The sequence below is a fragment of the Lygodium microphyllum genome, chromosome 21 (genome assembly GCF_053477565.2).
Source record: "Lygodium microphyllum isolate KBCC chromosome 21, Lygodium_microphyllum_v1.1.10, whole genome shotgun sequence".
NCBI lineage: Eukaryota > Viridiplantae > Streptophyta > Polypodiopsida > Schizaeales > Lygodiaceae > Lygodium > Lygodium microphyllum.
Window position 1 is genome coordinate 58,480,361 of NC_141155.1, and position 26,305 is coordinate 58,506,665.

The window sequence follows — 26,305 nt, forward strand, 5'->3', positions numbered from 1 at the left end:
AGAGTCAAGGAGAGGAGGAGGTAGGACACAACCTGACACTCTCAATCAAGCAGGGACCAAGTCATGCATCCATAAATACTTATGTGTACCAAGTTAGGTCCCTAACCTATTGCAGTTGTTGTTGTATAGCTATGGCGGTTGTGTTGATGGCTTCTCTTGATAGTTCCTGATCAATGATAGCTCCCTACTTCTGATGGCAACTTCTCCTCTTTCTTCTTCAAATTCATCACCCCTAACGATGGTAGCAAAGATCTGTTCATCCACCTTTGTCATCCTCTCTAGCCAGCCAAGTGGTGCTAAAGACCTAAAGCGAGCTAGCAACCAAGGTAGGCAATGTGGGAGAGGCACGAGTTGCTCACGATAGATTGCAAGTGGGTGGTTTTGTCGTGTAGTATATGGTGGACTCACGTGGGCCCCCTCGCCGGCCCACCACGCCGACCGCGCATGAGATCAACCACAAGGATTTCACCGTGCCAGTTTTCACAATCGTCCCGTGCGTCCGTCCATGGCATCGTGCCGTGTCAGACGACTGGGGTCACCTGACATATCGAGCTCCACAGTCCGTCTAGTTAATAATAAAATATTAAGCCTTTTAATTTTAAAAACCCACTCTGCATTTTCAAAAAAACTCAGCATTAACAAAACCCACTCTGCTTTGCAAAAAGAAACTCAGTCACGACAAAACAGAGCTCCTGGGCTCTCTCACTTTGCATGGCATTTTTGCCAGTCTTCTTGGCGTTCCCTCTCCTAGGAAGTTCAGTTCAGTGGTTGGCAGGTGCGGCTCCATGGCGTCTCTCTTTCTTCTTCCCTCACCCCCACAGTCCTTTGTTTAAACCTGGGAGATGTGCTAGGAGATTCATCCTGTGTGCTTTGCTATTAAAATTTTACCCTCTTTATCTGAGGAGGAGCAACAGTCTGAGGAGGAGCACAAGAGCCACCAACACTTGAGACCATCTTTGTTCTCTTAGATTTAGACTGTGAATCCACTGTGTGCACAGGATAGGGCAACAAACATTCCAGCTTTGCGAAGGCTAAAGCAATTGATTTGGAATCCATTGCATGCGCAGAATAGGGCAACAAACGTTCCAACTTTGTGAAGGCTAAAGCAATCGATTTGGAATCCACTGCGTGCACATGACAGGGCAACAAACTTTTCATCTTTGCAAAGGCCGAAGCAATTGATTTGGAATCCCTTTTTTCAAATTTCAATATGGTCATCACCAGGGCTATGGCTAGCGGGCAGCACGCGGAGAAGCAACCAGCTGATGATACCATGCCACCACAGTTGCAGGCAGCTCAGGCTAGGGGAGATCCAATGGCAACCAAAGAATGTACGCCAAGGTTTGAAGTCACAAGGCACGGACTTGACATAGGTGATGTGTTAGTTTTCTATGACTTCTCATTTGATTATAATGTCTTGGTAAGTACATTTCTAATCACAGCCATGCATTCCTGTAGTGGGAAGAACGTTGGTCTTTCTCTCCCTTTTGTGGGCTTTCTACGATGATGGCCTTACAAACTATAAGGACCTTTCAGACAAATTGTTGAAACATCTTAATGAACCTTTTTTTATACAATCATGAAAATCACATGACAAATCTTAAGTAAATATTCCATCATGAAGTTAAAATACTTGAGTGATGCTACTGCTGAAACACAGTCAATGAGAAACACATTGTCTATAATATTGACAAGGACTTGAAATAGTTTTGTCACATAGCTCCAATGTCATCTTCCTTGCAATGGTGGCCTAGTTTTTCCTGCATTTTCTCCCTTTTCTTCTTTGGGGGAACCGGAAAAGGATGCAGTACTCTTTTGTGTGCACGTGTCTGCTTTCGAGATTGTGACAGTTGTTGCTCTATGAAGGGTTTTGCACGTACCAAAAGGAATTCCCAAATCCATCATCTATTGGTTGAAGTTGAGAGCATGGATGTGAAGCCATGTCCAACGTTAAGGCCTTCATTTGTTGCAAGGCAGCCGATGTTTGGTGGGCCAAATGAAGGGCATGAAATTGTAGGTCCGCATCATTTCCTAGATGCAAGGATGCCTTTTGAGACTTATTGAGATAGAGTATATTATATTATTCTTAGGATTATAAAGGGTTCTTACCACAAACTTCCTGGACTTTTGTAAATGTGGCAAATAGTTATTGTTCCCATTTACCAATGGAGACCATCACCTTGCAAGAATGACAAACATAAGATGTCCCCCAAACATCTGAACATCTCAGCTCGAAGTGATGGATCATGAACCTTTTTGATCAGTTGCTTCAACTAGCAATGTCGTACATTCCATATACAAAGATAAATTGGAACCCCAAAGACCTCCCTGTATGGACAGTACTGATCAATGACTATAGAGCGAAACTCCCAAATAACATGATAGATAGAGGTAATTGTACTTACTTGATAGCCATAATTTCAGCTTGTGCGTCATCTACCATAAAGGCATTCCGTTCCCAAGATTTATTGTAGTCAAGGATTTTATTTCTGAATGCCCTCAGCCAAGCCTTTGTGTCTGTGGCCGAGCACGATGATGTAATTATCCATGCAACAGGAACACCATTGCGATGGCGATCAAAGACAAGGATGGTGTATAGCAAAAATTGCACAAATTGATTGTATGTTAGTGCCCTTACGTAACAATGAACACAAATAATCCAAATACAATGGTATTGAAGAATTTTGACCTTGTACTTGTTTGTCCCAAAAGTTGCATCCATGGCAACCAAGCCATTGTTGCCATGTGTATTCAAAACCTCCAATTGCCAAGTAGTTTGAATACCCAGGATGAAAGCTTGCTCCTTTGCAGCATCAAAGATTTGATAAAAAAAAGTTTGATTCTTGTTTGACAATACCCAATTGTGCACACTACATGTGTCATCCTCATCTGTTCGTAGAGTCAAAGACTCATGCTTACTAGCGATATTTAGTATATCACGCAATGTGAGGAATGAATCCCTAGTTGCACGCAACTTCCCATCTGTCATACCCATTTGCAATAGTTTGATGTGATGTTGTAGGACTTGGTGTGGTATGAAGCCCTTGAACAACATCTCATACACCCAACATCTCATCTCCTCCGACAACCATGGAGCAAATGACATCTTTGCAGATGTTTGACCAGTGTAATTCGGGCCATGGCACACATTGCCTTTTTGGTCCACATGATGGAATTGTACATAATTGATCCAATAGATCATGGGCCATAAGTATAGTTGTGAGACCACAAAATGGCATTGACACCCTACAAAATGTCTCTCCAAAGAGACTCTTCTTTTCTTATGTGTGGTGGAAGGAGGACATTCACGTACATCTTTGGGGCCAAATGCACACCAATGCCTATGAAGTATCTTTTATTTATGAGACACATATTGAATATGCATCCCTTACACGCTTCTTTAAAAATTGAAATCAATTTGTAATAACCTTCTTGATTGACATAGTAGTGCCAAAAAAATTACACAGTTTGCAAGAGGTAGCTATCAATGTTGGGTTGCATGAGGCTTCTAGCTGCATGCTTCTTGGCCCATTGCTTCCGAAAATTCGTTGGGCCATCCAGTCTTCTATTCTCTCCATTCAAAAAATCGACAAGCCTACTCCAAGGGATGTAAGCGAGGTGCAATACATTGTACTTGGATTGGGGGTTGTGCCTCATTTCCCATTGAAACTGTGCACCATCGAATGAACTAGGAGGTAGGTTTTGCAAGTTAATGTGATCAGCCTTGCTTTGGCTATTCATGTGTTTAGTATATATATATATATATATATATATATATAGAGAGGGGGGGGAGGGAGGGAGAGCGAGGCTATGCGTGCGGGGGAGAGGAGAGAGGGAGGGGAGATTATGTGAAAGAGATAGCGGGTCTGAGAAGAGAGAGAGAGAGAGAGAGAGAGAGAGGGAGGGAGAGGGATGCGGGGATCTATCCTGAGCAGAGAGAGATTTTATGTCCTCTTCAAGGTGGCAGATCCAGAAACGGAGGGAAGGAGGAGCAAGTCTAGCTCGTTGGTAAGACGGCAATTATCTATTTGTTAAAACGATTAATTAAATAAATTTCTAAAACGTGGTGCTCTCTGATTCAGTAATAGCTATGATATGTCCATACGTTGAAAGCTGTGATTCAATGTAGTCAGTAGTGTATATCGCATCACAGTTATTACTGCGTGTATATCGCATCCACAGTTATCACTGTGGCGCGTCGACGCACATTCTCTCGCCATTATTCCGTCCTTGCAATGATTGCGGGCTCAACTTCTCACATCTCCGACAGCCAAGCGTTGCAGTGAAAAATTTCACGATGACGTGAAAGGGACAAAGTAAAAATCGTAATGCCGTTTTCAGCCACGTCAACGAACCCCACCACCCCACCCCATGCTCACGTGGCACAAAAGACAAACAGACCCGCTTGGGATCTTGGGATCTATCGGGCTCCGGCAGGAGTGACCATGAGAAAGACTATGTCAAAGGTGTCTAATAGTCTGTGGCAGTGGTATAGCCTCGATCGTGTGTGTGAAGTACCTCAGCCTGTTCTTCGATGAGCCCCCAAGCTACCTGACTAAGGAGTTCCTCGTGGACTACGAGAGGGACACCATGGGGTTGTCGGCCCGACTCGGAACGTTCGCCAAGAACCAAGAGTTGGAGGTCATCCATGCGAGGAGGGCCATGTCGAGAGCTTTGGGTTGCATTACCCTCGAGCTCCTAGCCAATAATGGTGTCAAGTTTGGCAAGGCGATGTGGTTCAAGGCCATGACAGTGGTGGCTATGGAAGAATGGAGATGTGGCTCGCCAAGTACCAGATTGCAAGGTAAGATCGAGAGGAAGCGCGAGCTGAATTCCGATGCAGTACGCGTCACCGACCGATTTGATATCCCGAAGGCATGGAGGAGATGCCGCGGTTTATGTCAACACGATGGTTGCATGGAGCCTTGACCGCAGCATCTAGCGAAGGGACAGAGGTACATCTAAATTTGCTTGCTACATCTAATTTGAGTGTTTCAATGTACAGTACAAAATATATAGTGCAGCGTGGTCGCGCGGACGGCATTTTCGCGTGGAGCGTATTGACAAAATGCACTCCACAATGGACTGTGGTGTCATGGCAAGGTTTGAGCAAGAGAGCCGGCGACGAGCAATGGATCCGAACACGGTTGTGGATGAGATGGAGTATTTTGGGAACTTGCAAAGTATTATTACGGTGGATTACCGTAGCTTCTCCATGATACTATTCGATGTGCAGTGGTTCAAAGTGATACTTGGAGGAGCTGGAGCAACAGTTCGACGAGGTCCATCTGGATTTCTCGAAATAGATTCCGAAAAAAAATGGACGGATTTGCGCGACACCTTTGTGTTGCCGGCCCATCGTACGTGTTTGTGAATACGTAATCTTCTATCCAAACCCCCGACAACCTTGATGGTGGTATGTTATACCTTCAACTTCTCGAAGTGCGAGAGTATATGATCAAAGCGATGTTCCAGGCATAGATGAAGAAAATATGCAAATAGAGGGGTCAATATTACAAGGGGTGGAGGCCACTGCAAGTTTGGAGCCCGCATCGGCTAATAATGATGGAAATACAGAAGTCCAAGAATTTTTTGAGAACGAGGCAGACTCGTTCTTTTGTGGTGACATGTCTATCGACCTTCTAGTGTATGCAGAGTTGTGTCAGGAGATTAACATGGGGCCATAGAATACTTCATTCTTGGAGAATTGTATTACTCAATTCGTTGTTTAGATCTTCCATAAAGGTACATAAGATATGCATTTTAAGAGGGATTTTTCAAAAATGATTTATATTATTGTGCTTTGTATAGTTTAAATTGATTATTCTAACACCATTTTTTATCTGTGCAGGTGACATTTTCAGGATGAGTCGAGGGATGAGCGATGAGGAGTTTCAGGACATGATGGCACGCATGTCTCCAGATCAGCTCGCGAAATTCAGAGAGATGGCAGACCAGGAGCTGTCTCGTTCTTCATCAGAGCGCTCTACTAGATCTGCTTCAGCGCGATCAGATGCTTCATCTTCGAGCAGACGATCTCGACGCTCACGACTTGGGTCGGACGGAGGGACTGCATCGGGATCAGGGGGTGCTGCCGTGGAGACACGGACGTGGTGTCTCCGTCTCGTTGTTCAGCTGGAGCTGCGTCACCTCCAGGATTTGTCACACCTGTGGGGACGTCTACTCCAGTTACTCCGGCTTTTGCGCAGCCGTCAGCAGCAAGTGGCACCCCTTTTGGTGGCACCCCCTTTGGTGGCACTCCGAGAGAGGGTACCCCCGTCGGTACACCGAATGTACAGGGGTCTCCTGGATATGCCCAGGAGTGTGGGATAGAGATGGGAGAGAACCTATCTTAGGCAGACTCCTAGGGGTTATGGATACCTAGTTGATAGTAGATCAGGAGCCATCATCATGAATGATGAGGGGAGGAGGGTGATGGCTCGCATGAGGGAGTTGTGCCAACAAGTTTTTCGGCACAACGTCTTGGATCATTGGAAGAACATACCGGAGGGGAGCAAGGACTACATAGTAGCATCCTTGCACGAGGAGTTTCCGGTGCCAGCTATAGTAGATAGATTCTCTACGGGCTGGATGATGGATTATATGCGTGCATACATGTCACATAGACGATCCGACGCACGCAAGGCAATCAAGAGTGGGGCTGCAAAGCCCGAGTGGTTAGATGCAGACGACTGGCGCCAACTGAGGGAGGAGGCTACAGATTCACCAGGACGTTGGAGTCAGCAGCGGGAGGCGGCGAGGGCACGACTCGAGGCTGGAGTGGTGCATCATCTTGGGAGTGGCGGCCACATGACATATTTGGAGGAGTTTGTAAGTTTCTCTTTTGTTTTGCTTATTTGTTTTTTTGAAATATTCTTTGTACTGACAATCATGTTTCTAACAGTTAGTATTTTGTTTTCTTTGCAACACTCCATTACAAATCGCGATCCGCAAGGCCTTGAGACTCGATATGCAGAGAGGCACGGTCTCAATGTATTGATCAACCGATTGTATAGACGCAGCGGCCCTGTAAGTCACTCATCTTTCTTGTCCGTAGTTACCATGAGATATTTGAATGCATTATTGTATGGTGGATTGATATGTTGTTTCTTTTTCTGCAGAATCCGTTCGATGCTCCTTTGCGGCGGGACGAGCTTTCGGGGGACGAGGATTTCTAGCTCGCCCTTGGATCCTTGGAGCTCACACACCTTTAGTTTTTAGTCGCCTGATCTATGTAGACATTTTCTATGTATTAGTGATATCCTTTCATGATTGTACCAATCGCATTTTATGCGATCATGTATTTATTTCATGTATCAGTTTTATGATTTCAGTATACATTCTTTTTGTTTGCAAGTGCTTTGTATGCAGTAGTGTTGAAACTATTTTGTATGGCTCTCATACAGCACACAGTGCTATATGTGGCAGGGCAGCTTACTGTCCTGCCACAAATTTTTTTTTCCATGTTACCGTCGCTATTTGCGTCACAAATTTACTGCTTGCGTCGCTATTGGCCTCGCTATGAGCGTTGCAAATTTACTAGTTGCGTCGCTATTTGCGTCGCTATATGCGTCGCAAATATAGCGACGTTTCTATGGCATCGTCAATAACGACGCTTTTTGCTACGATGGGGGCAAATTTTGTTGTTTGTATTTTCGTCGCTTTAAACGTCGGTATAAGGTCTATATCTTGTAGTGTAATGTGAAATACCTTGTTCCAACTTTACCTTGCTCATGCACACATATTTACAACATGAAACCTAAAAAGAAACCATTGAACCTAAGTGGCCTCCTAACAAGTGTTTTGGAGTTGGCAAGGCATGCCTCTCCTATTCCCCTTTATGGAACACATGAGTGACCACGAGCTCAATGTGCCCCTTGGTCCTGGTCAACAGAACCAAATGTTGAGCTTCCACACCTAATGATGGGAACCTTAGGCACCCTCTTATTATTTCAAGAGGTTGAGCACGTGATGCAATAGGCTAGCTCTCATCTAGCCTCTTGCATGTGGTAAGTAGTCCTTCCCTTATAGTGAGCCCCCAGGCCTTCCCTGAAACATGAAGGTAATACTAGATGACTCCACAATTCACGGAAGCACCCACTCCCTCTCTCACCCTCTACGGACCTTCACATGCAAGGAGAATGCATGAGGTGAGGCATAAGAGATCATATATAATAACGAGAGGGAGGCTTCACCCTTGGTCCCTCACTTCCCTCACTCCATCTCCACACACACACACCCTCTCTCTCCTTAGCTCACAGATGCAAGGAGGTAGAGAAGAAGTCGGTACACACAAGAATAGCCTCTTCTATTCATCTTCATTCCTTTTATACAAAATTTTAGGGTTAGGATTTCCTCTTTTCCCTTGGGTACCCTGCCTATCTTTTGGCGAAAAGATAGCTCTTCTCAATCTTACACACCTTAAACCATATTCATTAGCCACATTCATGTGTTACAACTTGCATGGGAGGAAGCACGACTCTCATGGTAGCGTCAAAGCCAAAATAAATTATTGCAACTCCCAAAGTCTTCCAAGATCTTCTTAGCCTTCCAATGTTTTCAAAAAGTTTTCAAGAATTCAAAAGTCTTCTAAAATCTAGTTAACAAGCATTTATCATAAAAATTTTGAGAACACAAGTAGCACTACAAGATATAGGCCTTATACCGATGTTTAAAGCGACGAAAATGCAAATAATAAAATTTGCCCCCGTCGTCGCAAAGCGTCGTTATTGGCGACGCCATAGAACAGCTGGTATCACCGTCGCTATCAGCGTCGGTATTGGCATCGGTATCAGCGTTGCATTTAGTAACGGTTTGCGACGTAAATAACGACACCAATAACGACGCGAGTGATGCTAATAGCGACGGTAACATGGGAAAAAAAATTTTATGGCAGGGCAGCTTGTGTGCTTTATTAGAGCCATACAAAATAGTTTCTGTACTGTGTACAATGCGCTTGCAAACAAAAACAATATATACTAAAATCATAACACTGATATATGAAATAAATACATGATCGCATAATAAGCGATTGGTACAATCATGACAAGATATCACTAATACATAGAAAATGTTTACATAGATCAGGCGACTTAAAAATAAAGGTGTATGAGCTCCAGGGATCCAAGGGCGAGCTACATATCCTCATCCCCCGAAAGCTCATCCCGCTGCAAAGGAGCATCGAACGGACTCTGCAGAAAAAGAAACAATACATTAGTCCACCATACAATAATGCATTCTAATTAAACATGGTAACTACGGACAAGAAAGATGAGTGACTTACAGGGCTGCCGCGTCTATACAATCGGTCGATTAATGAAGTGAGACCATGCCTCTTTGCATATCGAGTCTCAAGGCTAGTCAGATCATGATTTGTAATGGAGTGCTGCAAAGAAAAAAAATGCTAACTGTTAGAAACATGATTGTTAGTACAAAGAATATTGCAAAAAAATAAACAAGCAAAACAAAAGAAAAACTTACAAACTCCTCCAAATATGTCATGTGGCCGCCACTCCCAAGATGATGGACCACTCCGGCCTCGAGTCATGCCCTCGCTGCCTCGTGCTGCTGACTCCAATGTCCTGTAGAATTTGTAGCCTCCTCCCTCAGTCGGCGCCAGTCGTCTGCATCTAACCACTCGGGCTTTGTAGCCCCACTCTTGATTGCCTTGCGTGCGTCGGATCGTCTATGTGACATGTATGCACGCACGCAATCCATCATCCAGCCCGTAGAGAATCTATCTACTGAGGTTGGAATCGGAAACTCCTCATGCAAGGATGCTACTATGTAGTCCTTGCTCCCCTTTGGTATGTTCTTTCAATGATCCAAGATGTTGTACCGAAAAACTTGTTGGCACAACTCTCTCATGCGAGCCATCGCTCTCCTCCCCTCATCATTCATGATGATGGCTCCTGACCTACCATCGACTAGATATCCATATCCCCTTAGAGTTTGCCTAAGATGGGTCCTCTCCCATCTGCGTCCACACTCCTGGGCATATCCAAGAGACCCCTATGCATTCGGTGTACCGACCGGGGTAATATCTCTTGGAGTGGTACCTATAGGGATGCCACCTGCTGACGGCTTGAGTAAAAGCCAGAGTAACTGGAGTAGACGTCCCCACAGGTGTGATAAATCCCTGAGGTAACACAACTCCAGCTGAACAATAAGACGGAGACATCGCGTCTGTGCCTCCACAACATCCACCTGAGCTTGAGCCACGCTCCCTGGAAGGTCCACGAGAGCGAGGAGTCGCACCTGTATCCCGTGTCGACCATGGGCTCATTGCCTCTGTATCTTTGCAGCATCCCCCTGATCCCGTAGCACTCCCTCCCTCTGTCCAAGTCTGGAGCGTTGAGCTCGTCTGCTCGAAGTCGAAGCATCCGATCATACTGAAGTAGATCTAGCAGAGCGCCCTGACGAAGACCGAGACAACTCCTGGTCTGCCATATCTCTGAATCTTGCGATCTGGTCTGGAGACATGCATGTGAAGATATCCTATAACTCCTCATCGCTCATCCCTCGACTCGTGATGAAAATGTCACCTACACAGACAAAAAATGATGTTAGAATAATCAATTTAAATCATACAAAGCACAGTAATATAAATCATTTTTAAAAAAATCTCACTTAAAATGCATATCTTATGTACCCTTATAAGCGATTGGTCAACGAATTGAGTAAGTGAATGCTCCAAGTATGAAGTATCCTATGGTCCCATGTTAATCTCTTGACACAACTCCGCATATACTGAAAGGTTGATAGACATGTCACCACAAAAGAATAAGTCCACCTCGTTCTCAAAGAATTCTTGGACTCCTGTATTTCCATCATTGTTAGCCGATGCTGGCTCCAAGCTTTCGACGGCCTCCATCCCTTGCAATATCAACCTCTCTATTTGCATATTATCTTCATCTATGCTTGGAACATCGCTTTGATCATATACTCTCTCACTTCAGGGAGTTGAAGGTATAACATACCACCATCGAGGTTGTCGGGGGTTTGGATAGAAGATTACATGTTCACAAATACGTACAAGAGAGCTCAAACCATTGTGACATAAACCATGTTGTAATACAATTAGCAAACAAATGAGTCCATGCACATGTTTACAATGGACCAGCAACACAAAGGTATCGCACAAATTCTTCCATTTTTTTTCGGAATCTATTTCGAGAAATCCAGATGGACCTCGCCGAACTATTGCTCCAGCTCCTCCAAGTACCACTTTGAACCACTGCACATCGAATAGTATCATGGAGAAGCTACGGTAATCCACCGTAATAATACTTTGCAAGTTCCCAAAATACTCCATCTCATCCATAACCGTGTTTGGATCCGTTGCTCGTCACCGGCTCTCTTGCTCGAACCTTGCCATGATACCACAGTCCATTGTGGAGCGCATTTTGTTAATACGCTCCACGCGAAAATGTCGTCCGCGCGACCATGCTGCACTATATATTTTGTATTGTACATTGAAACACTCAAATTAGATGTTGCATGTAAAATTTAGATACGATAGATTCTAAACCCCTCATCACCTTTGGACTACATCCCCTCGTGAATTCCCACTCCTCCATTGAGACCTCTGTCCCTTCGCGAGACGCTACGGTCAAAGCTCCATGCAACCATCGCGTTGACATGAACCGTGGCATCTCCTGCGTGCCTTCGGGATATCGAATCGGTCGATGATGTGTACTACGTCAGAATTCAGCTCGCGCTTCCTCTCGATCTTGCATGGCGATCTGGTACTTGGCGAGCCACGTCTCCATAGAGGCATGTTGCAACATACAAAAGCGATTCACCTTCTCCTCCATTGAGGCATCCATTCTTTTTTCTACCCCATTTCCAACCACCACATCTCTAGTCAGTCTATCATCATCCTTCAGCGACCATAGCATTTCATTGTCTGGATCCACCGTTGGTAGCCATTGTGAAATATGCACTAGCGCCTTAGACACCAACCAACCTTCAGCCATGCTACCTTCTGACCAAGCTCGTTGTCGCACAAAGCCTTTCAGGGTTTTCATGAAGCGCTCCAAGAAGAACATCCATTGCGTATGGATAGGTCCAACAATCTCCACTTCATCTACAAGATGCACAAGAAGGTGGATTTGTATCGTGAGCATGCTGGTGGGCAGGTTTTTCTCAAAGAGATAGACCATCTCCACTACTCCTCGCCTCGCGGATTCAATAAAGGACGTCTTAATCTCCTTCTTTGAGATCCATTGTACCAAAATGGACAACCTGTAAATGGTCCCACGTATTTCTGGAGTAAGACATCCTACGATTGCGATCAGTAGTACAAACTGCCACAAATGAGAAAGCATTATGAATAATGGCTACACTCCAAATAGCAAAATGCGCATGCCAATTACAATCCATTCGTAGTACAAACCTAATATATCTTATGCCAGTCATGGGTTTTTAGCCCTGATAATTGGTCATCTTTAGAAAATATGGACCTGAGAGAATGCATCATACCCGTCGGAGTGCGGATATGCTAGACCTATGAAACATGTGGTTTATGCGGGGGATAAGCGGAAAGTGTCTGAGAACTTTTTGAGAGAGGGTTTGCCCTTGTAAGTCCTCTCGATACCTGTGAGCACCACACTTTGGACATGTCTCCATAGTCTTGTATTCTCCTCGAAACAGTATGCAATCGTTGATACATGTATGGATGTTATTGTAGTCCATCCCAAGCTTTCGTAAAACATGTCGTGCATCATCACAAGACTCAGGCATGGTATTTGCAAGTGGTAATATATGATATTTCAATAACCTTTAAAAAATCATGAACACCTTGAAAAAGCACAAATGTTTGTAATAATAGTGCCGAAAAAAAAAATCAACGAAGTGTATGTACAAGGTACCTGAACAACTCGATCACACTCGTATCGCTCCACCCATATTTTGCTTACATACTTAAGAGTGCAAGCAGTGTCTTCAGGCGAGATACTCGGCACCCATCATATAATGGTATGGATGCTTCCTCTCTAAGTGGATCAGAAGTCTCGACATCCATGGGAATCAATGCATCGATCATTGCCTCCATCTCAGGCTCCAAGATTGTAGGTAGGTCTAGAAGATTGCATGTCTCCATTGGCCTTGCAAGTGGTGGATTGGCTCTTGCACTCCATCCATCGCATGCCCACATACTCTTCTAATTGGTTGCAAAGGGTGCACTCCTCCTTGGGATGAGACATCACCTCCTTGGATAGAAAATTTACCAGCGAGTCCCAATCTTATTGTATATGGTATTCAATTAGCTTGCAAGTACAATGCATGATTGATATTTACTTCAAATTACCGTTTGTTGAAAAACCGCAATTGCTTAATCAATGATCTCAAATTGAAACTCACCAAATCGTCGTACGTATTCTATAGAAAATCGGCATTTTCTTCTAATTGCCAGCTTGCATTGAGAGCAAGGACATGGGACACGCTGATTAAGATACGCCTCGCGATCTTAAACAACAGGACCTTCTTCATTTTCCATTTTGTCTACGTTACAACAAACAATTTGTTTTTGTTATCATTCTTTTCTTTTCTTAGATTGATATCCTCTCCTTCCATCTCTCTCTTTTTCTATGACCGAGCATATAGTATCATATATCAACGTCGCATTTAGTACCTAGTACTCAGTACCTAGCACGTAATATCATAGCATCTTAGTATCTAGCACCTAGTACTCTAGTATCATAGTGCCAAGTACCCAGTACTATGATGCTAGGGTACCCTCTCTTTCTCTCTTTCCCTATTAGGTTTAATGATTTTTATCTCTTTTCCTCTCTCCTCTCTCTCTCATATTTCATTTTCTTTCTCCTCTCCATCTCTCATTTCCCTTTCTCTCTTTCTGCCTCTCTCATTTCCTCTCCGTCTCTCACCCTATTTCATTTCCTCTCCCTCTCTCATTTCCTCTCCCTCTCTTTCTCTCTTTCTCTATTAGGTTTAATGATTTTTTCTCTTTTTCTCTCTCCTCTTCCTATCTCTTTTTTTTCTCTCCTCTCTCTCTCTCTCTCTCATTTCCCTTTCTCTCTTTCTCCCCTCTCTCATTTCCTCTCTTTTTCTCATTTTCTCTCTCCTTTTCCTCTCTCATTTTTTTCTCTCTCCTCTCCCTCTCTCATTTTCCTTTCTCTCTTTCTCCCCCTCTCTCATTTCCTCTCCTTCCCTCACCCTAACCCTCTCTTTTCCTATTAGATTTTATGATTTTTTCTCTTTTTCTCTCTCCTCTCTCTCTCTCATTCCTTTTTCTCTCTCCTCTCCCTCTCTCATTTCCCTTTCTCTCTTTCTCTCCCTCTCTCATTTCCTGTCCCTCCCTCACCCTGACTCTCTCTTTCTCTCTTTCTCTCTTTCTCTATTAGATTTAATGATTTTTTTCTCTTTTTCTATGTCCTCTCCCTCTCTCATTTTTTTCTCTCTCCTCTCCCTCTCTCATTTCCCTTTCTTTCTTTCTCTCCCTCTCTCATTTCCTCTCCCTCCCTCACCTGACTCTCTCTTTCTCTCTTTTCCCATTAGGTTTAATGATCTTTCTCTCTTTTTCTCTCTCCTCTCTCTCTCTCAATTTTTTTTTCTCTCTCCTCTCCCTCTCTCATTTCCTTTTCTCTCTTCCTCTCCCTCTCTCATTTCCTCTCCCTCCCTCACCCTCACCCTCTCTTTCTCTCTTTTCCTATTAGGTTTAATGATTTTTCTCTCTTTTTCTCTCTCCTCTCTCTCATTTTTTTCTCTCTCCTCTCCCTCTCTCATTTACCTTTCTCTCTTTCTCTCCCTCTAACATTTCTTGTCCCTCCCTCACCCTGAACTTCTCTCTCTCTCTTTCTCTATTAGATTTAATGATTTTTTTCTCTTTTTCTCTCTCCTCTCCCTCTCTCATTTTTTCTCTCTCCTCTCCCTCTCTCATTTCCCTTTCTTTCTTTCTCTCCCTCTCTCATTTCGTCTCCCTCCCTCACGCTGACCCTCTCTTTATCTCTTTTAGCATTAGGTTTAATGATCTTTTTCTCTCTCCTCTCTCTCTCATTTCCTTTTCTCTCTTCCTCTCCTTCTCTCATTTCCTCTCCCTCCCTCGCCCTCACCCTCACCCACACCCTCTCTTTCTCTCTTTGCTTATTGTGTTTAACATCTTATCGCTTTTTCTCTCTCCTCTCATTCTCTCTTTTTTCTCTCTCCTATCCTCTCTCATTTCCTTTTGCTCTCTTCCTCTCCTCTCATTTCTTCTCCCTCCCTCTCCCTCTCTCATTTCCCTATTATGTTTTCATCTCCCCCCCCTCTCCCTCTCCCTCTCTCATTTCCTCTCTCTCTTCCTCCCTCTCCCTCTCTCATTTCCTCCCCCTCCCTCTCCCATTTCCTCCCTCTCCCTCTCTTTCTCCCTCTCCCTCTCCCTCTCCCTCATTTCTTCTCTCTCTCTCATTAAACACAAATTATACAAAAAATGAATTTTAAAAAAATGAGAATACACTCTCCCTCCCTCTCATTCTCTCATTTCATCCCCCTCCCTCTTCCATTTCCTTCCTCTCCCTCTCCCTCTCTTTCTCTCTCTCGCCCTCCCTCCCCCTCCCTCTCCCATTTCCTCCCTCTCCCTCTCTTTCTCTCTCATTTCCTCTCCCTCTCTCAATATATATACACAAATCATATAAGCAAAAGTAAAAGAGAGAGAGAATGCACTCTCCCTCCCTCTCCCTCTCCCTCTCTTTCTCTCCCATTTCCTCTCCCTCCAATATACACAAATTAAACCCTAAACAAGCAAAAGAGAGAGAGAATGGACTCACCGTAAAGATATGGCGAGGGTTTGGTGGCTCCTCTTCGCGACGGCGGCTCCTCCTCTCCTTCGCGAACGGCGGCGATGGCGATGGCGGCGGCAAGCCTTCTTCCTCTCCCTCTCTCACCCTCTATGCAAAACGGTCGCGCTCTCTCTCGCTCTCCCTCTCGAAGTGTCTCACGAAAATGCGTGAAATGAAACGCGCTCGGGTTTTGGCCCTCTTTTTTTTCCCTGTGGGGCGTTGCATTTGCGACGCAAATAGCGACGCCGCTACTCTACGTCGCTACCCACCGTTGCTATACCTCTCTTTCCTTGTAGTGTAGTAGATCTTTCATAACAAGGAGTAGAACCCTACCATTTATCATTAAAATTTTGAGAATACAAGCAATAGGTCTCCTATTACAATAGCTCATATAACATGCATCAATGTCTCTATGATGATCAGAAATCTTTTCTATAAGTTTTGAGTACAATTATCCTATGCTGAATCAATTTCAAGTGTTCATCTATCTATCATCTCAATCTTCAATCTCCCCCATTTTTTATAGGAAATATCTTGCTTAAGCAATGTCTTTTGCATGGCCTTGTATCTCTCTCTCTCTCTCTCTCTCTCTCTCTCTCTCTCTCTCTCTCTCTCTCTCTCTCTCTCATTCATGTTTGTTTTGATCTATAGGTCATATAGTGTTGTAGCATAATGTGAGTGTAAAATATATAAGGGTAGAAGCTTTTCTAGTGGAGTGGTTGTTCGATACCCTACTTTGCATTGAATTGTTGATGCAATTGTGCATCAATAAGTACAATTGAAAAATGGATACATCTTGAGGAAGATATTATATATATATCCTCTACATCACATGCATTCAAGGCCTATTTATAAATATCCTTATCTATTAATTTTTTCTAAATAAAAAATAACCCTTTTCTATTCAATATATAAATAACCCCTATATATTACACCCTTTTGTATGTAAAATATACATAAAAATTTTATTTTAAAAATACCTAATTTTTAACCCACATGATATACACATATATTCATGAGTAACTTACCCGAGGGATACATTCAATTGGAGTAGCTTATAAGGTTTTCTTGTGTTTATTTTTGTTGCATATTCACCCCTTGAACTAACCAACTAGAATTCTGAGAAACTGATTGGATGGAGAGGGTGGGGGGTTTCCTTGGTAGGCATACTACTTTTATTATACTTGAGTTTCAATTTCTCTTAAGCCCAATGTGCACATATCTATACATTTTTGTATATAATTTATAACATTAATTGCTTTGTGGGATCATGTTTTTATATAGGGAGTTAAGTCTATTTGGATAGTGGTGCTTCATCTCATTATATATATGTGCATTATCATGATATTCTTGATAAATTTAAAATGAGTTTAGGGTTTACTAGTAGATAACCTATGTGCGACTAATATATTGGAGAAAACATCCTAAATCATATTTAGTCTTTGAATTCCACTATGGTCACATCCACGTGTGAGAAATGAAGAAGTAACAAAGAGATCCATTCAAAGAAAAGCACTGTTGATTCAATGGAGATTTATCTTAGCCTTTCTTAGTAAGCTATATGTAAAGTGATAAAATCAAAGCAATGTTGGACTCTTAAATTGGATTTGATATTCATCTGCAATTGCTTTATATATGCATCAAAATGTCTTATGCAAGTGGTTCTAGACATGCAAGCACTTTTCATCCATATTTAGAGTGATGTTAAGTGTTTAAATTTATAGTGTGAAGCCTAGAGATATGATTTGCACATATAAGCTTATATAGATATATAGACTTGATATAAAAAATGTGCAAAGTGTCAATATGTGACGTTCAAAAAAACATTTGAAGCTATTGCAAAGTCTAAGTATGTGATATTTGGAAAACACTTAAAGCTATTAATTTGCACATGCATGGTTATATATCTAGGAATTTGTACTAGGCATTGGTACTCCATGTGAAATGACCATAGTAAAAAAATTGCAAGGCTTTGGAGGTACTGCATGTGACTTTGGAGGTAATAGTTAAATAGTCTATAGACGTATGAGCTCCCTTTAAACTTTAGGATACAACCATCTATAGTGTACAAAGAGGGCATGTGCCATCTTGAAATTTGCGGAATATAATACCTTAAGGGACAAAAGGGAAAAGTGTAGGAAGAGATACGAAACACACACACAAAAAGAAGTACATGAGGCAAGAAACACACAAACACATGTACATGTGTGTGTGTGTGTGTGTGTGTGTGTGTGTGTGTGTGTGTGTGTGTGTGTGTCTCATATAGTAAGAGTAGTATTTTGTATCTATTAGAGGAAGTAATGACTCACTACTTCTACTATGTCACCCTCTTGTCATGTGAAGGAGTTTTTAGGATGCAAAGTAACCTAATTGTGAATAAAACCAATGCAAAGCACTAGCCTAAAATGGATATGGAGCACTAATAAAAGCTAGCCTGCATGGAGCAGCTAATACTAATGATATGCCTTCGAGAGCCCTTAATGCCATCAAATTGCATTTGCAAGTTGAAAGTTAGAAATTGTATAAACTTTGATATACTGATTTGGAAAAGATTTTTTTGGTGATAGTGTTTGCAACAAATAAGTACAAACATTACATTCTATACAAGAAGGTAGGATTCTTTACTAAGGTGGAGCCATTATCGTTACTATCAAATAAGATTCAACTGTTAAGCTTAATGGTTGATCTCTCTCCAACTATTTGACCATGAGATCCTTAGTAAGCCACCAAGGTTGAAAGGCATTGTAGACTACCTTGAGGACTTTGCGAAGCCAAAGGAGGAACTACTTGATGTTGGCCTTGATTCCATCATGATATGTATCAATTACACATCATTTATCCATGAGGAATTCAACATCCAATCTTTCTAAGTCCCTGATGAACATTAAGAAACAAGTACTTCTCTTTGCTTTTATAGTTGGGACTCTCTAAGGGCAATGCAAAGGAGATGTTAAATTTTATCCTAAAATGAATTGTTTTTCATTTTGGTCAACCAAAGGAGTTGACATCTTATTGAGATAGGCATGTTCTAAACAAAGTGATTGAAACCTTGATCGAGGCTCCAAAATAAATCAAAAACCACATTGTATAATCCCCAAGATAATGAATAGGTAGAGGATATCAATCAACATGTTGAGTGTGGGAATCTTGTCCAAAACCATTTTGAAAGAGAAGCAAGATTGGCAGCAAGATTAGGACAAGAAGTTGTATGTGGATGTTTGGGCATATAATATGATATTTAAATGTGCCACATGCCACAATTCATTTTAATTATTTTATGGGGAAGAATTTTTTGTCCCATTAGGAATCAAGTTACATATAATAATATTCGTGTAAATCATTCTCTAGGAGAGGAGGAAGCTTTGCAAGAATGGCTAACCTCTATGCAGAGCCTCTCTAATGCATCTTGATCAAAAAAATTTGTAGACCCTTTTGCACCAAGAGCTAGTAAGAAAATGTGTGAAAGCTTTGTATGAGTTGTGAGCTAAAAAGTGTGAGTTCTCCAAAACACAATTGGTGCTATACTATGAGGTTAGACATGAATTGTTTCCTAGGAAATTGGAGCCCAAATCGGATAGGCCCCATAGGATTGTGCATTTAAGGAAAAATAGATTTAAACCCTTCTTGATGATTTGTAGGGGGTAGCATTCCAAAAAAGATAATTTGAATAAGTTTAAGACCCACTAAATGTAGGGGGGTTGATGAGTCCCTTGGTCACATGCAAGTTATTGATGAAGTTGATTAAATTTGCAAGTGAACTAAGAGTGATGCATGGGGCGACTAATTTCTTATTTGAAGCACCCCTATTTAGAAGAGTGATACCACCAAGGAAAAATTATTTGATGGAGTAAATATTACAAAGTTAAAGAGTATCTAGATTGATATTCGACATGGGGAATCAAGGTCTATTGCCATCATTCTCCCATGATTGTAGGAGTGTATTGTTAAGCCTCCCTATTGAGTTCAGTCAAGAGGGAGAAATTGTGCCATTGATACATCCCTTGTCCTAGCTTAACTTTGATTACTATGAGTACTAATGACTTCTATCCATGTCTTGGTGCAGGGATGAAACTTGAGTCTATACCCTTTACTTTGATGGAGCATTTTATGGCCCAGCTTGATGTACTAGCAGTAGATAGTCATCAAAGACCCTTGACAAAGATTCATTCTAAATTTTATGCATATATTGGAATTGGTTTTATGAAAAATATTTCAAAATACAAGCTTTGCTTATGGGCTTAAACATTACCAAACATGAAGGTATATGATAGTTGCTAGCAAAAGGTGAGTCACATTTGATTATAAATCAAGTGAATGGGGTGTATAGTGTATGAGGTCCCATCTTGCATATGTACCGTGACAACGTAACTATGACTATGCTCACATGCTTAGGAAATGGAATCACTTTGTAGATTCATTGGCCAATTATGTGCATCATGAAAATTTTTTGTTTTTGGGGTTAAGGATTTGTTTCCCTTATTTGACAAAATCAGGCCATGACTACTTTGAGGATTACTAGTAGCTAAAGTCTTACTCTCTGGTTTGCTGATGGTTAGAATGGGTGATGAGTTAGATGGATATTGAGAACCTCCCTACTTTATCATGGATGCATAGGATTGTCTAATGCCATAAGTTTTGGATACCCCTTGTTGTTTTCGCAGGGAATTTGGCCAAGAATTTGCTCCATCTAGCTTGAGATTTGAGAGACCCATTTTCCTTTGGTCTAGTAGAAGAGCATAATGTTAGTTCTTGGGGATTAAGGGAGTTATTTTTAGCACTATGATGTTTTATCTAAAGTTTAATTAGTCCTTTAAGTGAAAATGCTACTATTTTTTGTAATATTGACATGTGTATGGTATCCCCTAGGCTGGACTCCAAGAAAATTTTAAGCTACAACAATGATTTACTTTATACTAGGTGTCTCTATCACCTTGGTTTTTTTCTTGATTGTTGTTTTCTTATTGAAGTGAGGGATAAGGACTATTTATCTATTTGTGGTTATCCTTGAAAAATGATTCTAAACCTAAGGGTTGGGTGTAAGTAGTCCCCTTGGGGGGAATGTGCCAATAGTTTTCCCTTTAAAGAGAGTGTTCTTCCTAAGTTAAGGGGGAGTGTTGTCCCTAGATATCCCTAATAAGAAATAGGAGCTTGATTTCCTTCAATAAGGTAGCTTGGCTAGGTATGATTTCCTAGCTAGGTCTTTTGTCATGATAAAGACCCTATAGTGTGAGGGGTGGTTACTTGAGAGTAAAATTAAGTAAAAGATGCTATCCAAGAAAGTAAAGAAGGAAGAAAAAGAAGATTAGAACATGCTTATTACTTTGGAAGGTCTTAGTAGGTTCGTGACTTTGAGTGGCTTAGGGCTGATGAGTAGCTCTCCTTAGGATGAGACCTAGCTACGAGGATTAACAAAAGAAATTTAATAAGCTATGTATCCTCTTGCAAGATCTTGGTAAGTTACTATGTTCGAGTGGTGGTAGGTTCATATGTGCCAGTCAAGCTACTTGGGGCTGATGCCTTGGTCTCATTGGGGCATGATAAAAATAAATTCAAATTCCACTAACTTTTGCAAATGTTATTAACATGCATATACTATCCCCTAGGCTGCACTCGAGGAAATTTTGGAGCTATAGTAATTATTTGCTTTATACTAGGTGTCTCTATCACCTTGGATTTTTCTTATTGAAGCAAGGGATAATGAATATTTATCTATTTGTAATTATCATTGAAAGATAATTCTTGCCACACGAATTATGTGGTGGGGAGACTTGTTTAAGTTGTACCAAACACATACTATACACACAAGAGGAAGCTCACTCAAGAACATAAGAGGAGAGATGGAGGCCAAAACCTTTTCTTATTAGTTTCTTCTTCTTCTTACACACACAATACAATGTACACAAAGTATAGATAAGATACAATGTAAAGGAAAGTGGCCTATTAAGTCAAAACTGTGCATAAATGACTATACTAATCGACTGGCACTATAACTATGCTAGATGTAGATAGGTGTGACAAACTAAATATAATAGGTGATAAGTCAGTGGTCATGTGAGGATCATAATGACAATTGACATGCTAAATGTAGATCTAACCAAGCAATCCATCATCCAATGTCCACACGTTTTGAGCTTTCCATGTCAATAGTCCCCCTTAAGCTCAACTATATCTCTATAACTCCAAGTAAGCTTCGAATTTTTTGAAGCTTCTTTGTACCCAATACCTTTGTGAAAATATCAACTATCTAATCTTTTGTGCTAACGTCAATTTACACTGCAAGTACCTTCTCTCTCACAAAGTGGTAATGCACCTCAATGTGTTTTATCCTAGCATGGAACACTAGGTTTCTAGCTAAATATATAATGCTCATGTTGTCATAGTGAATGACAACCAGACCATTTCCTTGCATATCTAAATCACCTAATAACTTTTGTAGCCATACCATCTCACATGCTACCATAGAAACACCTCTTTACTTAGCCTCTATACTTGCTAAAGAAATTGTAGGTTGCTTTTTGCTACTCCACATAACTAATGCACTACCAAGGGAAAACATGAATCCACTAGTAGATCTTCTGTCAGACCCAATCTACGTCTGTGTATCCAAACACCTCTATATTCTTATCCACCTCATTAAAAAGTCCATAATGCAAAGTGGATCTCATATACCTCAATATGTGTCTAGCTGCATCCAAATGAGGCTTTCTAGAGATCTTCATAAACTGACTGATAAGGCCAATAGCACAACTCAAATTTGGCCTTGTGATAGTCATGTAAATCAAACTTCCTAATATTCTCTTGAACATAGTAATGTCTTCTATCTCATTCCCAACATCAACACACAACTTCACATTCTTCTCCAATGGCATTGAAAGAGGCTTACATGCTATCATACCATACTTGGACCACATATCCAAGCCATACTGCCTTTGGGATAGCCAGATATCATCATCACATCTGATCACCTCAATACCAAGTACCTTAGCTTACCCAAATCCTTCATCTCAAACTTCTTCTTCAAAAAGTCCTTAACTTTAGCAATCCTAGTGTTAGTGTCACCTGTGATAATCAAGTCATCCACATTGATGACTATGATGACCAAGACTAGATCTCCCTTTCTCACATAAAGTGAGTGATCAACATCAGAAACATAAAAGCCAATTTTGACAAGATACTCTCTGATCTTGTCAGACCATGCTTTAGGTGTTTACTTTAGTCTATAGAGTGTCTTCTTTAACTTTCACACATATGTGGGATGCTCTAAAGCCTCATAAATTTCACATTGCTACCATCCTAGTAGCTGGACTGAATGTCTCTTCATAACCTATGCCATATGTTTGAGCATAGCATTTTGCAACTAGCCTTACCTTATCCTTATAATATAACCATCTGCATTATGCTTAGTTTGTAGACCTGCTTAAGACCAATGGCTTTCTTAACCTCAGGAAATGGTACTAGATCCCTAGTTTTATTGGCTTCTAATGTAACCATCTCATCATCCATTCTTGCATAATAATGAGCATGACAAATATCATCCTCAAAATAAGTGGATTCAACATCCTCAAACATCTTTACCATATAAGTATAATGGTGGTGAGCTACATCATCTTCAAACTAAATCTTTTAATTGAATATTTGAACTTGCTAGACCTACATACCATTGGATCACTTAGTGGAGCCTTTACATTATGATGTGCTCTCTGTGCACTCAGTATCTTGATTGAAGGAATAGCTCATCATCCAAACTCTCTAAACCACTAGAATCTCCATGAAATCCCAAATGACTAGTAGATGCATCATTACCATCTAACACTTTTTTCTTCTCTTTGTCTTTATCTACAACACTTGTAGATGCACGTGAAGATGTGGGGCTGCTCCTTAGCCTCCTAGACCAACGTCTAACTGTAGATGTAGTATTAGATGATAATTTTGGTCCACTGAATCTTTGATTGTTGCTTTTCTTTCTACACATAACTACCATGATCATCATCATCATCCAATGCATCACTACTAGATGCATAGCAACTACTCATCTCATTTAAAAAAACATATCTACTCACTCTGAACTCACCCATGATAGGGTTATAGAAACAACACCCCCTTTGCTCTAAAGATTATCTAATAAAAATATGTTTGTGAGATACAACCAAATACTTTCAAGTGTGACACATCTGGCTTTTGCTTTTGTAAAGAATTCTTCGGGCGTTATTCCATGAATTACAGCTTGTAAAGATAGCAATATGAACAACTTTAGACCAAAAGAAATTTGGTATATTCTTTTTAGCCATCAATGCCCATGCAACTTCTGCAATATGTCTATTTTTTCTTTCTACAACCCCACTTTATTGTGGGATATACTTGTAAGTAAACTGTCACTTTATCCCATGAGACCTCAAGAAGTCACTAAACTCATTAGAGAGTTACTCTTCCCCTCCTTTTGACCTCTAGCACTTAACTTTTAACCTTATTTCTCTTTCAATAACAACTTTAAAAGTTTTGAAGTGCTCAAATACATCACTCTTTTCCTTCATGAAATATACCTATAGCTTTCTTGAACAATCATCCATAAACATGACAAAATATTTGCTGCCACCAAGAGATATGTTATGTGTAGCCTCCCAAACATTTGTATGTACAACATCAAGTATATTTCTACTCACATATCTATCATGTAAAAAAGGTTATCTTGTCTTCTTATCAAACTAACATGCTTCACACGCGATGAAGTTTTGCAAGTCTAAAAGCTGGCAACCCTATAACCAACCCTTTGGATTACATTAATTTCAACATTTGCATATTTACATGTCCAATAAGTTTGTGCCATATTTCAATGTCTATAACCACTCCTTTTGCTTTATCATACAACATAACATTCATAGCAAGAATTTGAACATCTAAAGTGAATATGTGGCTAACTCTACTTCCTTTTGTGACCAACCTATACTTATCATTAAAATCTTCCACAAAGTAGCCTTTTGCATTAAATCAAACTTGCCAACTCTCGCTCTACCATTACCAACAAACAATAAATTATTTGTGATGGATGGCATATGTAATATATCTAACAGATTTTTTATCTAACCATCATGCAAGGACAAGGGAACCTTTCCAATGTGTAAAATTGGGTGGTATGAATCATCACCCGTTTGCACGTAACCTGGATTCTGTAAATCTTACATCTCTCCAAACCATTCAACATGACTGGTCATATGATTAGATACACCTAAATCAACATTCTATACATCATCATGTGTCCCCTTTCGTGTAACAACATTCATCATATGCTTCATAATAAACATACACTCATTTTATCTTCATTGTGTTGTGAAGACTATGTATATTTTCCTCATTGCAATTTATCACTATAGATATTATCCTTCTTAGCATAACAATGTGCTGCAATATGACTTATTTTGCCATAATAATGATTAAAAATACCAAAACTATTAGAACCTTTGTTTTGACATCCACCTCTTCCTCTAGAGCTCCCTTGTCTCTAAAGTTTCCATGGTCTCCTGAAACTTGCGTTTCACCAAACATATAATTTAATATGTTTTGTTGGTTATCGCCACCATATCCCATACCATGGCCTCTTAAAGAGGATCTACCATGTCTTCTTCTTGAACTTGAGTAAAATCCTTGGACCTGTTCACTACTTCTTTCAGATGATTCACCTTGCATATTGATTACTTCAGTGATCATGAGAAATACCAACTCATAAAAAACTAGAAACAATTTTTATACATATACAGAAGTGATGAATGATTTCCAAGTCTTCTCATTATTAAGGCCACCTAAGGTCGATGAAAATAAATTTTCATCATCAGACTTGTCGTCTTCAAAACATACTCATTGACAGACATTTTTTCTTTCTTCAATGTATTCAGATCTTACTTAAGTTGAATCTTTTGTACCTTCGTATTCACAGAAAACATATTTTCAAATGTGATTCATGCTACATGTGGACTTTCTGCATTTTTTATATGTCTCAGTTTAGTATTATTAATCATATCAAAGTCTTCTGCCATCAGTGCTTATGAGTGTTGACAAGTATCCCTGTTGAATTTAATGAAGAATGTGGGATGGAGCCGTCAGTTCACCCTCTAAAGATGCTAACCTTTGATTATCATAATTACGAATAGAGGAGTTCGTGATGGCCGGCTGTGTAAACCCATTGTGGACGTACACATTATATTTTGACGGAGCATCTAGGGGCCCTAATAAAAAAGGGAGTGTTGGAGTAGTAATCTGAGATCCCTGACGTAGAGTTACGATGAAGTTAGCTGCTTATCTCGGGGTAGGATTCCCTAACAATATGGTGGAGTATAAAGCCTTGATTATGGGACTGCATATTGCCAAGCAAGGTGGTATTCGTCGATTGTTAGTAAAAGGGGATTCCCAGCAGATAGTCAATACATCACCTTTTTGTCCTTTGTATTCTATTCTTTCAATGCCTTTAATTCATCTATAGTCGTAGGGTTACTCAACTCTGGCTCCCTTTCTTCACTTAAAAACAAACTCGTAAAGGC

General features: G+C 40.8%; 1 protein-coding gene across 3 annotated transcripts; it reads left to right on the forward strand.

The window, feature by feature from the left end:
* Positions 1 to 685: 685 nt before the first annotated feature.
* Positions 686 to 7,301, forward strand: LOC148018042 (uncharacterized). Of its 3 annotated transcripts, XM_087661701.1 has the most exons (4): positions 686 to 1,373; positions 5,852 to 6,831; positions 6,956 to 7,029; positions 7,122 to 7,301. In XM_087661701.1, exons 1-2 carry the CDS (start codon positions 1,211 to 1,213, stop codon positions 6,331 to 6,333), a joined length of 645 nt encoding a protein of 214 aa, XP_087517827.1. In that variant the 5' UTR covers positions 686 to 1,210; the 3' UTR covers positions 6,334 to 6,831; positions 6,956 to 7,029; positions 7,122 to 7,301. The 3 variants fall into 3 exon arrangements, with proteins under 3 accessions (XP_087517827.1, XP_087517825.1, XP_087517826.1); XM_087661699.1 differs by having other exon boundaries at positions 5,852 to 7,029; XM_087661700.1 differs by lacking the exon at positions 686 to 1,373 and having other exon boundaries at positions 3,974 to 7,029.
* Positions 7,302 to 26,305: the final 19,004 nt, after the last annotated feature.

What these genes read in the sequence shown, in the direction of transcription:
- LOC148018042 (XM_087661699.1), top strand. Translation starts at nt 6,412, where the DNA reads ATGAATGATGAGGGGAGGAGGGTGATGGCTCGCATGAGGGAGTTGTGC. An exon ending in TGTATAGACGCAGCGGCCCT is followed by an intron (nt 7,030 to 7,121) that starts GTAAGTCACTCA and finishes CTTTTTCTGCAG; the next exon opens with AATCCGTTCGATGCTCCTTT.